This window comes from Myxine glutinosa, chromosome 2 (genome assembly GCF_964187855.1).
Source record: "Myxine glutinosa chromosome 2, kmMyxGlut1.1, whole genome shotgun sequence".
NCBI lineage: Eukaryota > Metazoa > Chordata > Myxini > Myxiniformes > Myxinidae > Myxine > Myxine glutinosa.
Window position 1 is genome coordinate 129,552,609 of NC_136262.1, and position 13,082 is coordinate 129,565,690.

The 13,082-nt window shown below is 42.0% G+C and overlaps 2 protein-coding genes across 6 annotated transcripts in view; one reads left to right on the forward strand and one right to left on the reverse strand.

Moving 5' to 3' along the window:
• Window positions 1–13,082, forward strand: part of LOC137421260 (GMP reductase 1-like) — a 905,715-nt gene that overhangs the window by 293,354 nt on the left and 599,279 nt on the right. The gene's annotated exons all lie outside the window — the stretch shown is intronic.
• The window catches only part of LOC137421265 (furin), a 141,862-nt gene that overhangs the window by 48,657 nt on the left and 80,123 nt on the right, over window positions 1–13,082 (reverse strand). For all 4 annotated transcript variants that reach the window (XM_078771639.1, XM_078771641.1, XM_078771642.1 and 1 more), the window contains one exon: window positions 5,508–5,596. In XM_078771639.1, the coding sequence (XP_078627765.1) occupies window positions 5,508–5,596 (89 nt within the window). The remainder of the gene's footprint in view (window positions 1–5,507; window positions 5,597–13,082) is intronic.

The following is a 13,082-nucleotide window of genomic DNA, read 5'->3' on the forward strand; positions in this document are numbered from 1 at the left end:
GACTGAAAGACCCCTGCATAATCTGTCTTTTATGATGAGACCTTCATAATCTGTATTTTATGTCCTTAGAAAAGGTCTAATAAGCCATCAGGCATAAATTTAGGTGGGAAAAGTAGCCCCCACCATCACGATTCTACCCGTGCCGATCTTGGTGCTGTCGGCACCATCTGGGTAAACGGTGAGGGGGTTCTCCCTGCCCATAGACCGTGTGAGGAACCAATAGCAGCCAAGCGGGGAGGGGCTAAGTGCATCATGGATTCCGGTGGGAGCCAAGGCTATAAAAAGGCATGTCAGCATCAGCAGACGCCAAGGGAGCTTAGCCACGGAGCCTGTGCATGAGAGACAGCGGGGTTTGTCCATAGGGAAGCAGTTGCTGCTGCCGCTTATAGCCACACACCCACCAAAGCAAGCTGCTGCACCCACTCTACCCCTCATGCAAGCTCTGTCCCATGGGTTGTGACTGTTCCTTAACAAGCCACATCTCCACATGGAACTCACGACATCCTGCTGGATGCAGCCTCCAGTATTCAGTCTTGTCTGATTCTACATATCATCTGTCTACTGAGGATTGTCTGAGATATTTAAGGTTCCCATTCATTTGTTGACAAAAGAGCATCTATGTGGGTAGAGGGTAAATTATTACAGTTTTCCTTCTGTTTGCATTCCCACCTAATGTGCTTATAATAAACTTTATAAAACTACTTAGTCTCTGGGTGCATTCGAGTGTCTCTGGTCATTATTAATGAGTTGTACACGTCCGTTAAAGGACACATTGGGTTCACCAGATAGCGTCAGGACAAGACCGTGCCGGCATCCAGTGATTTCACTTTCGCTAATTAGTGTAAATGGACGCATGACACCAATCAGCGTGATGCATCAATTGACTTAGTTGTTCCATCGGAGCTAGGTATCATGGCAAACAGGCCCGTGATCCAGTTCGGAACGACAAAATCAGTAGGCCGTCGTGACAACTTTGAAGCAGTTCGTTGGAATTTGTACCTGGGCAACTGGCCTGACCCAATGGCTATACTAATATATTATGCTTCTTTGCCAAAAACAGTTCAAATCACTGCATTATTTTCACATCTCACAGAGAAAGTGGAGACATAATGTTTTTCTGTTTTCTTTTTTTTAATCATAATACTGTAATACATGTTCCCTTCCAAGAAACATTGCCGCAGTTGGAAGCCATAATGCCCATCAAATCCTGTGCTGTTGTTGCCAACTTATAGTTGTTTGTCTGTGTTCCATCCTTTTAAATGCCGAGCATCAAGCAAGTACAGTGCCTACAGAAAGTATTCACACCCCTTGACTTTTTGCACATTTTGTTGTTACAGCCTGAATTTAAAATTGATTCAATTGAGATTTTTTTTGTCACTCATCTACACACAGTCGTGGCCAAAAACATTTGCACCATTGCACTTTTTTCAAATAACTCACAATTTTCTCGAAAAATAAGTTGAAATTGACAAACGTATTTGTCTCCACAATTCTTTATTTCACTATTAATATTACAGAACCTTTGTTTTTGATTCAGAACTTAATATATCCTTTTAAAACAGAAAATAAAAATAAATGGCATTGACAAAATTATTGACACCCTCGACTTAATATTTGGTAGCACGGCCTTTGGACAAAATAACTGAAGTCAAGCGCTTCCTGTAGCCATGAATGAGCTTCCTACACCTCTCTGCTGGCGGTTTGGCCCACTCTTCTTGTGCAAACTGCTCCAGTTCTCCCAGATTTGAAGGGTGCCTTCTCCCAACTGCTGTTTTCAGATCTCCCCACCGCTGTTCAATGGGATTTAGATCTGGACTCATTGCTGGCCACTTCAGAACAGTCCAGCGTTTTGTCTTGAACCATTCCTGGGTGCTTTTTAAAGTGTGTTTGGGGTCATTGTCCTGCTGCAAGACCCATTACCTTCGACAGAGACCCAGCTTTCTGACACTGGGTTGAACATTGCGCTCCAAAATGCCTTGGTAATCTCCTGATTTCATGATGCCGTGCACACATTCAAGGCACCCAGTGCTAGAGGCAGAACAGCAACCCCAAAACATCACTGAACCTCCTCCATGTTTGACTGTAGGGAAGGTGTTCTTTTCTTTTAAGGCTTCATTTTGTTTTCTGTAAACATAGAGATGATGTGCTTTACCAAAAAGCTCTAATTTGGTCTCATCTGTCCACATGACATTCTCCCAGAAGGATTTTGGCTTGTTCAGGTGTGTTTTGGCAAACTCGTCGGGCTTTCTTATGTCTCTCTCTCTCAGAAGTCGAGTGCGCTTGGGTCTCCTACTACAGCACCCCCTTTCATTCAGTTGGAGAAGGATTGTGCAAGTTGAAACTGTCGTACCTTGTGTCTGAAGGTCAGCTTGAATCTGTTTGTCAGTTGATCGAGGTGCTTTCTCCACCATTCGGACAATCCTTCGCTGCAATCTTCGATCAAGGTTTCTCTTGCGGCCATGTCCAGGAAGGTTGGCTACAGTGCAATGGGCCTTAAACTTCCCGATAACATTGCATACGGTGGACATAGGAACATCAAGGTCTCTGGAGATTGACTTGTAGCCTTAAGGTTGTCCATGCTTGGCTACAATCTTGTGTCTGGCCTCCTCAGACAATTCTCTGGTTTTCTTTCTTTTCTCCATGCTCATTGCGGTGCACATAGTGACACAAAACAGCAGAATGACTCATTTTCTCTATTCAAACTGGTTGAATGAGTGAATTTATATTACAAGCACCTGCAACTCACCACAGGTGAGTTCAATTCCAAAGTAAATGAGAATCACCAGTTTGAAATCTAATTATTTCTAACAACTTCTAAAACGTGCCAATAATATTGTCCAGGCCATTTTAGGATTTCTCTGTGGAATAAGCTAAGATTTAGTAATTTTTTCAGCTTTTTTTGCTTTGTTTCACTGCAAACCAAAGAAATACATATGTGAATACCAAAAGATTTTTTAATTTCAACAATTTTCTGGAAGAAATGGTGCATTATTTGAAAAAAGTGCAAGGGTGCCAATATTTTTGGCCACGACTGTATAATACCCCATTGATGTCAAAATGCAGCACCAACAGATGTAGGATTCAGCAATAACATTCCATGAAAACATAGGAATGAATACACTAAATAAGGCATGTTGTTTGAGCTTTTAAAAATGTACTAAATGGATGGAGGAAGACAGATAGCCTGGACTTGGGAGATATCTCCACAAGGTATAACCATGGATCACGAATAAAATGTGACAGTGCATTCAATGACCATAAGGAGATTTACAAGTTTATATTGACACCAGTCTGGTGTGTGTTGAATCACTGCAGGTGTTCCGTGGAACCAGGCCAAAAGAGAACCAGGGAAGAAAACGGTGAACGAGCACAATGCAGGGAGGCACATTTAATCTTGCCTAAGATAAAGGCAATGTGGAACTTGCCAGTCTGCTTCTTATTTGGTTTGCAGCACAAGATTGTGGCAGCATCATTTGCTGGAGACACGGCTGTACCGCTGATACATGCTCCCTGCAGCAGGTATTTTGCATTTGGCCAGGGTTCCGACAATAGCTTGTCTACTTTTCGTGAACGACACTGTGGGATCTTTACCTCCACCAACTAATGTTGGCAGATGGGACCATCCGGCTTAACGTCCTTCAGAAGAGGAACGACACACACAATGATGCCGTGCCCTGCCTGGGAAACACTAGGATGACAGTTTATAGCTGGGCCGAGTATCAAGGAAAAACCTAGCACAGGGAAGGATAATCCAATCAATGGAGGATGGTTTTGGAGGCCATCCTGTGGATTTGTTCAGCTCAGGACAGATCACAGTAGACGGTCACAGCAAGGAGGCCCGTGGAGTTGGTCAAAGTCAAAGGATGACCAATTCATCTGATTTCTGCTTTTGTTAGGTTCAAAAAGAAAGGGAGAGGATGGCGGACTAAAATTACAGAAACATTGCAATGATGGAAAAGAAACTTCTTTATACCACAGTTCACAAAATAACACTCAGTGCACAAAATAACAAAATGCACCCCAACAACCTCCCCAAACCATCCTGCCCAATGGTGTAGTGCCAAATTTGGAGGTGCCCTGCAAAAATGTGTCGGCCATGACGTCATCGCCAGATCTTATCTACCGTCACATCATGTTTTTACATGACAACAACCAGTTGAGTCCTCAAAACGAGTGATAAATGAAATAATGCACATTTTTTCCATGACACTACACACATACACACCTACACACACACAATTCCATTTTTATAAAAAGTCACTTTTTTCGACAAAACGATGTATTTTAAAAAATAGAGAAGTTATTTTTTATTTAGTACCATGTGGTAAGGGTTGGTGGCATGGCCTTAAGGTACGCACGCACACTCGCCTCTAAGCTGTCTAGTCTGGGCCCACGGATGGACTATAAGCTGGGTATCCAGGCTGCTAGCATTATTTGTTTAGTTGGTGTCTTTTTTGGAGTTGACGAAAGATGATAAAGCTTTGGGGTCGGATAAACATCCGAGAGTATTAAAGGAGATGTCAGAGGAGATAAGCATGATGTTAATATACAATGTATAATGTCATGCTTATCTGCTCGGCCGACGCAAGTCCATGTGATTGATGTATTACAGGCCTTCATTTGCTCGTACAACGTGATCGCCATTCTTCACAAAAACAGTCACATTACTGATCCACTCAGACTTAAACTAGTCGTCGGCATCCAAACCTTTCCATGCAGTCACTTTTTCCAGGGTGTAAATACTTTTTGTAAACAAGATAATTCATGAAATCTGGATGTTCTATGAAATGTTTGGAAAGTTTGTCTCACTTCTGGACCTTGTTTTATTCAGCAATTCATGCGCACGGGCATGTGTTGCCTATAACATGTATTGTTATCATATCGATCCCGAGACAACGTGTCCAACGTATCGACATACCCAAGGTTTGATACCTATTTATTTGGCCTTGAAAGCACACAAAACACTAACTCAAACGATCTTGAATGTGGGTGTTTATTATTTTATTAACTTTTATTATTTTATTTTATTATATTATTTTATTAACTTGTTATTTTAACTGTTGCGGAGCTGAGCTACACCTCGGACGCATTTATGTGTCTGAGTGCCGCTCCAGTCAGTGTGCTCCGGCTGGACTGCACACCTGATCCTTCTCACTAGACATGTTCTGCAACAATATTTTTCCCAATCAGTATAAATACACAGGTTTTGTGATTGAAAAGCTACATCAATTAATTGGGGAAAGAGGGTGATTCCACTGTTGGAATTACAAAAGGACTTAGACTCCTTTCAAGCAAACTCCTAATGAGGAAGACAAAGTTGCCGCAGAACATCGATCAAATATGGCACCGTGGTATGCCGGTATGGGGTGGGGGGATTGCATCCGAGGCAAGAGAGAAGGTGATGTGCTCAAACAAGGACAAAGGTCGAGACATTTTGGTGAATAGACAGGTGCAACGAAGACTTAAATAAAGGTTCCAAAGTCAGAGCAGGTGATTGAGATACGTACCACCAATCTTTGCTTTGTATGCAACTCCCACACCGCACACGCTGTTGTTTGCCACCGCTGCCACCTCACCGGCACACCGCGTTCCATGGCTTCGTGGAGGAGAATGACAGAAAGCAGCAGAAGCAAGAATATTGGAGATTTGCAATAGTGGAATCAGGGTCCAATTAAAGACATTACTGAGTAGTACAGGTGAAGTATAGATATAAAATTATACTACGAGGCTACTACTACTCCTTACTCTTCTTCTTTGAGGGACGCAATTATTCCCACTGTATTGGGGAGTTGACTTCGGAATATTTTCAGCCCAAGCCTTTCACACACCGGCTCGGTTGGCCTGATGTTTGCCTGAAGTTGGCAGCCATTTGCAATTTGTTCAGGGTGCCGAGGGATAACTTTCCGACTCTTTGAAAAATACACGATTGGGTCGTTAAGGTCCACCAACACTCCCAGTGATAGCAAATGGTTACTCTGGCGTAACATACTTCCAGTGGATGCACACACATTGATACATTGACCTGGACTTTTTGCAAGACTCATTCTTTATCAATTCCATACTCTATACGACAAGAGCAAGTAAAAACAAATACAAATATATATATATATACACATACATATAGGGTGTTTCAAAAAGACTGATACAACTTTGACTTCCTGCCATTTCTTGGTTTTGTTTTTTACCTATACAGTTTTCCTTTTCAGGGTTTGGTGTTGTTATTGTGGTATTTGTTCCCTGGGATTTCTAGCTCCGTAGCTCAACTATGCCATTGACAGTGGAGCAGAAGACAAAAGTGGTAGCTCTGCGGTATGAGACTAAATCATACATTTTCTGGGGGGCAAAACCACCTGAGATCAACGAGAGGTATCTCAAAGGGCCTAAGGTCACATGCTTCTGCACCTTCAATGGCAGCTGGGGAATGATAGGGCCTTATTGGTTTGAGAATGACAACAGCAGGACGGAGACGATCAACGGTGAGTGCTACCGGGCGGTGCTCCAGAAGTTTCATAATTATCTAGCCCAAAAGGTCACCCAAACCAGCTCAGCATGACCAGGTTTTTGCAGGATGGTGCACCCCCGCATACAGCTGGTGACACCATCACTTTCCGGTAGCAGCTCTTTAGAAACCGCCTCGTTGCCCTGGGTACCACTCATGACTGGGCACACCATAGCCAAGACTTCAACCCTCTGGACTACTGGTTCTGGGGGGCTGCCAACGGGTCTGTCTACATCAACCACCCTGTGACACTGGACGATCTGAAGCAGGAGGTGTCAAACTACCTGCAGGCAGTGCCACATGAAACCTAGAGGAAAGTTGGACAGAACTTTGGAGTCAGGATTCATGCCTGTCTGAAATGCGGAGGGGCACACATCGAGAACGTCAATTACAAGGATTTTGCGTAAATGCCAATTTCAGACATTGGGCTCTCATCAAATCTAGCAGTGACTTACTGCAATAACAATCGGTTACAGAAAATACCATGTGATAAGCTTTCAATAAATGTTTGGTTCACGTTCCTGAAGTTTCTGCTTCTTTTTAAATAAACGTTTAAAGTGGTATCACTCTTTTTCAAACACCCTGTGTGTATAATTATATATACAGTCACGTGAAAAAGTAAGTACACCCCATGTAAAGTTTTGACTTTTTCAACATATTTCAACATACAGTTATTTGATCTTCATTTCAACAATATTGATAGATAAAGGTGATGTAATATAACAAATATCATGAAACATTTACATTTTGGAGTCCATTGTATAATTTTAATAAACATAAATGCAAATTTTGCATGTGGAAAAAGTAAGTACACCCCTACATTTATCACTAATTTATCACTAAGTGCACCCCTACACGGTTGATGTCAAAGTGCACGAGTCTACCATTAGAAAGAGGCTCCACAAATTTGATCTACATGGGAGGTGTGCCAGGAGGAAACCTTTGCTGTCCAGAAAGAACATCAGGGCAAGACTAAAGTTTGCCAATGAACACCGAGGCAAAGACCAGCACTTCTGGAACAATGTGCTCTGGACAGATGAATTAAAGGTAGAGCTATTTGGCCACAGTACCAGAAGACATGTTTGGTGAAAACCAAAGACAGCATTTGACCACAAGAACCTGATACCAACTGTAAAGCATGGTGGTGGATTATGGTTTGGGGCAGCTTTTCTGCATCAGGGCCTGGGCAGCTCACCTTCATAGAATCCACTATGAATTCTTCATTGTACCAGAGGGTGCTTGAAGATAATGTGAGGCCATCTGTCGGAAGTTGAAGCTCAACCGAAGGGGGACCTTGCAACATGACAATGACCCTAAAAATACAATTAAATCCACCAAGGAATGGCTGAAAAGAAAGAAATGGAGGGTTCTGGAATGGCCAAGTCAAAGCCCGGATCTAAATCCCATCAAGATGTTGTGGGGGGGGGGGGGGGGCGGGGGGGGGGGGGGATTTGAAACGAGCTGTGCATGCAAGAAACCCCTCAAACTTCACACAGCTGAAAGAATTCTGCATGGAGGAGTGGGCAAAAATTACTCCCAGTCGATGTCAGAGACTGGTAGACAGTTACAAGAAATGCCTACTTGAGGTTGTTTCTGCCAAAGGGGGCAATAACACCTATTAGAGCCAAGGGTGGACTTACTTTTTACACAGAAGGAAATGGCATCTCTGTTAATTTTTTGTTGAATAAATTATTGCAAAGTCAATTTTTCATTGTTTTTGTTCAATTAGATCACCTTTATCTACAGATACTGTTTAAATGAAGATCAAATATTGATATGTCCACATATGTTAAAAAGATATTTTTAAAAACATTTAAGGGTGTACTTACTTTTTCCACATGCGAAATTTGCATTTATGTTTATTTAAATTATACAATGGACTACAAAATGTAAATGTTTCATGATATTTGTTATATTATATCACCTTTATCTATCAATATTGTTGAAATGAAGATCAAATAGCTGTATGTTGAAAAAGTCAAACTTTACGTGACTGTGTGTTTGTGCATATATATATATATATATATATATATATATATATATATATATATATATATATATATATATATATATATATATATATATATATATACATATATATATATATACATATATATATATACATATATATATATATACATATATATATATATATATATATATATATATATATATATATATATATATATATATATATATATATACATATATATACATATATATATATATATATATACATATATATACATATACATATATATATATATATATATATACATATATATACATATATATATATATATATATATATATATATACATATATATACATATACATATATATATATATACATATATATACATATATATATATATATATACATATATATATATACATATATATACATATATATATATATACATATATATATATATATATATATATATATATATATATATATATATATATATATATATATATATATATATATATATATAGTACAGCGGATAAGCTCTCATATTTTAACAAATTGTGCATTTTTTGAGAAAAGCATGAAATTTCTAGCATAGTTAGTATATGCCATAAGGTTTATTTTCAGATGTGGAGGGAAGTCAGATTTGACCTCTGAGGACCGTGAGAGGTCAAATACAAGATGGCCGCCAGTTCCCCAGGGGTAATGTTCAAACGCGCTTAATTTTGGAACCAAACAGCGTAGAAAAACATTTAAGGCATCATTTCTAGTCAGGCAGATAGGTGTATCCATCATAAGAATTGTGGGTTTAGACGTACAAGCATGAAATTTGGCAGTCATAGATAATAATCTAATGAATAATTCCAGATATGGACCCACCGCGAAAACGTCCTATGGTAGCCATGGCGGCCATTTTACAAAATGGCCGTTTTGACCGCGATTATTTTTTACCGGACGACACAAATGCTTCTGTATGTTCTAATGAAATGACTCTAGATACACATATATGCCATAATTGTATTCTCCAAATGACCACAATTTGCATTTTTTTTTTTTTTTTTTTTTTTTTGTATACTGAATCGAGGCTCGTGAAAGAGCTAACATTTACTTCACAAACAAATCGACCAGACAAACAAAATACACAAAAAGAGGGAGCGGAAGACAAGATGGGGAGAAAATGGGAAGCACACAAACACAACATCCGAGAGCAGGGAGATGTGTGGAAGGGAGAGGGCCCGGGGGGAGGAGGCATGGGAAGGGGGGGGGGAGGGGGAAGTATAAAGCACAAGGACACCAAGGACTTCCAGGACAGAAGTTGGTATTTCAAAAAGTGGAATTGGGGTGAAATTAGCGGGGGTAGAAAAGATCAAGGTTTTGGATGGGGGAAGATAAGAGATGGTGGTGAACAGCTGTTTTAAAGACTTGGAGGGTGGAGTGGGATTGAAGAGAGTGAGGGAGTTTGTTCCAGAGGCGGGAGAAAAGAGGAATGAAGGAGTGAAGGTGAGCAGAGAGTCTTGATTTTGGCAGTTTAACCAAAAGAGGGTTGCAGGCAGATCTTGTGCGACCTGTAGGAATATTTGCGGGACAGAGCCCAGAGAGAGCTGGGGGGGCAAGGCCAGAGAGGAGTCGGTAGAAGACGGAAAGACCACCAACCTGCCTGCGGTGAGTGAGTGAGAGGCCCTTGGAGTTAGCTTCATCGCGGGAGATTCCAATGAAACATTTACCTTTTGTAGTCCATTTGTGTTGCCAGCAATGTCAATTAACCCACCAAGCACTGTAACGGTAACTTATATTACTAGATAGTTCCAGTTTGATCTTGTTTATACGTCACAATTTTCTCCACCACACTGGCACAAAGCGGTACATTTCAAACTAGCTTGTTTGCACTTGCATCGTCCCTTGCAACCCTTTTTGCATTTACAACAAATCAGCTCCCTTGATGAAATGCTGGCTTCAGGAAGCATGGACCACAGGGGTTTCCAGTTGTGGGGATCGATCCATCCCCAATCCCCAGTTGAGGGCAGATCCATAACAACCTTGAGCATGTTTCCCCAGCAGTGGCCACCCGTGTACACCGCCCTCTTGATTTGTTGTACCAGGGCTCCTCTGGTAGGGGGAATAGCTTGCATGGCTCGTCCTTTCTTCGTGAAGAGTGCCTGTCGAGCTTCGTCTATGTTGACGAGATTGCTGGTGCGATCGTAGAGAAGAATGGTGAACCGCTCGAGCACTGCCACAACGTCATCAGAGATGTCTGCTGTCCCCGTGGAGAGATGAACTAACGCTGGCGTCAATTCGTCAAATACTTTCCAGGTATCCCAGGCTGTATTCTTGCCCCGTGTATTAAATGACGAGACTGTGTCACACCCTGTGTATGCATGGAACATCGGGAGGGCCTGTGACTTATCTGGTCCGAGGAATGCTGCAATTTCATGTGCTGGAATATACCTGAAGTGCTGGCCTGTCCCAAAGGCCACCCAAAGCTCCTGGATTTTGTGTTTGGTTGTTGCTGCCACAGCCAATACCACTATATCTGTATCCACCGTACGCAGAAGAATTTTCTGAAATCCATCACGGACTGCATCCGCGAGATGTATCATCATTCGTGTATCAGCCTCCTCATGGTCACATGGAGCAAGATGACTGGTGTCGCGTGCGGGAATGCACGTCACATCTGAACCATCCGTGGTGACTATCTGCTTATCTGATACAAGATGTGTGATGTGTTTTGTCAAGAAGGCAAACAGTTCTATTTTGTTTGCATCAATTCTCAGGAACTGCTGCCAATTTCCTGGAAGAACAGTGGATCCGTCAACTCTCCTTCGAATGCCTTTCCCACGTTTGTCCCTGGCTTGAGATTTCAGGCTGTTGTCACGGTACTGGTCCCAGACTATATCCACACGACAGGCTCTTTGCAAGTGACCTTGTATGTGTGGCAAGAATACTTTCAGCGCATAATCATCAAAGGTTTTGGCAGCAACTGGTTTCAGAACGTTCACCAACACTGCCCCGTCAAGGATAGTGACGTCAGTATCTGGTTTTGGAGCATCACCTCTGACCTCTGCGCAACTCTCTAGACACACCAATAGATCTGATTTGGTTCCCAGTCGTAACTTCCCAAGCTGAGATAAAGACGGGGGACATGCTTGGTTTTCATGGCGGAAAAATTCTGCAAGATCACCATCTCGTGTTTGAGACGCAATGTAGAGTCTTGAGAATAAAGAGCAGTCACTCTTTAGCGAAGTTACTTGCAAACTTGTCTTGGATTTCTCTCTTGGAGACGATCAACTAAACAATGGGAGTTTATTCTTCTTTATTGGCTCAGTAAGAGGACACCAATGTAATGAGAAGTATATTTCGGGGGGGTGCACGAGACCCTTATCGAGCCACTAGACTAAAAGCGGCCATTTTGTAAAATGGCCGCCACGGCTACCATAGGACGTTTTCGTGGTGGGTCCATATCTGGAATTATTCATTAGACTATTATCTATGACTGTGCCAAATTTCATGCTTGTACGTATAAACCCACAATTGTTACACCTATCTGCCTGACTATTCCAACTAAATTGGGGATGGCCATTCATTTGGTGATACTTTTGAGATCGCCAGAATTGAAGGAAATGCATTTAGGTCAAGGTCAAGGTCAAAACTGACCAAAAAATAAGGTCAAGAATGAAGTATCCCAAGTATGCAGATATCTTAAAATAAACCTAATGGTATGCACTAACTATGTTGCCCTGGATGCCCTGGATGTTCGCCCTAGATCACACGCACTACTCCAGATGGCTTTCCGTACACATCCGTGATATGACGACTCTCGCTGAAAACAACCCGGATGTCCTAGCAGAATTCAAGTCTGGAAATTTTCTGGTGCACAAAACCAGCAACAAGTTCTCTGCCATGGCACTTGACCAGTCCCATGAGCAGAACAATGCAATGGTGAAAGGTTCTGGTGGGGCTATTGGATTGACTAGCAATCCAGGATCACTCAGGCGCTGGATGGTAGCAGGGCCAGAAATTGCCAGGATCACTGCAGAGTTTGAGGAACAGGCCATAAAGCAACAGGATGGTGCTGGTGACACTGGACACCATCACCACGACCAGCAACCTGGAGTGCAAGCAGCATTCCTGAAGGAGGTTAAGGCACTTGTGACAGTATTGGAAGAGATGGGGAATCCATTTCGAGAACACAGCCAAGACCTTCTAGTCATTGACACAGGGGACATCATGGACACCCAAGTGGCCGAAACTGTGAGAAGGATCGAGACCCTTGGTAAGGAGCAGTACACCAAGTTTGTGGCAGAAAGGCGAGAACAGTGTACAACACCTGTCACACAAACACTTCCATAGAACAAGTTGCCACTGTTCAGTAGGCCACCGGTCAAGATTAAGTCAAAACAGAAGGCACAGCTCGCAGCACTGAAGAGTGACTGTGGTCTCTTTTCGAGGCTGTACATCTCCTGTCAAACACGAGATGGAGACATTGACAATTTCTTCTCCTATGAAAACCAGGCAGCCCCGCCAGCTCTTTCAACTGGAGGAAAAATGCGGATTGGTGTTAAAGCAGATCTACTTCGCTGCCTGGAATCAGATCTGCTCGAAAACAACAGTACG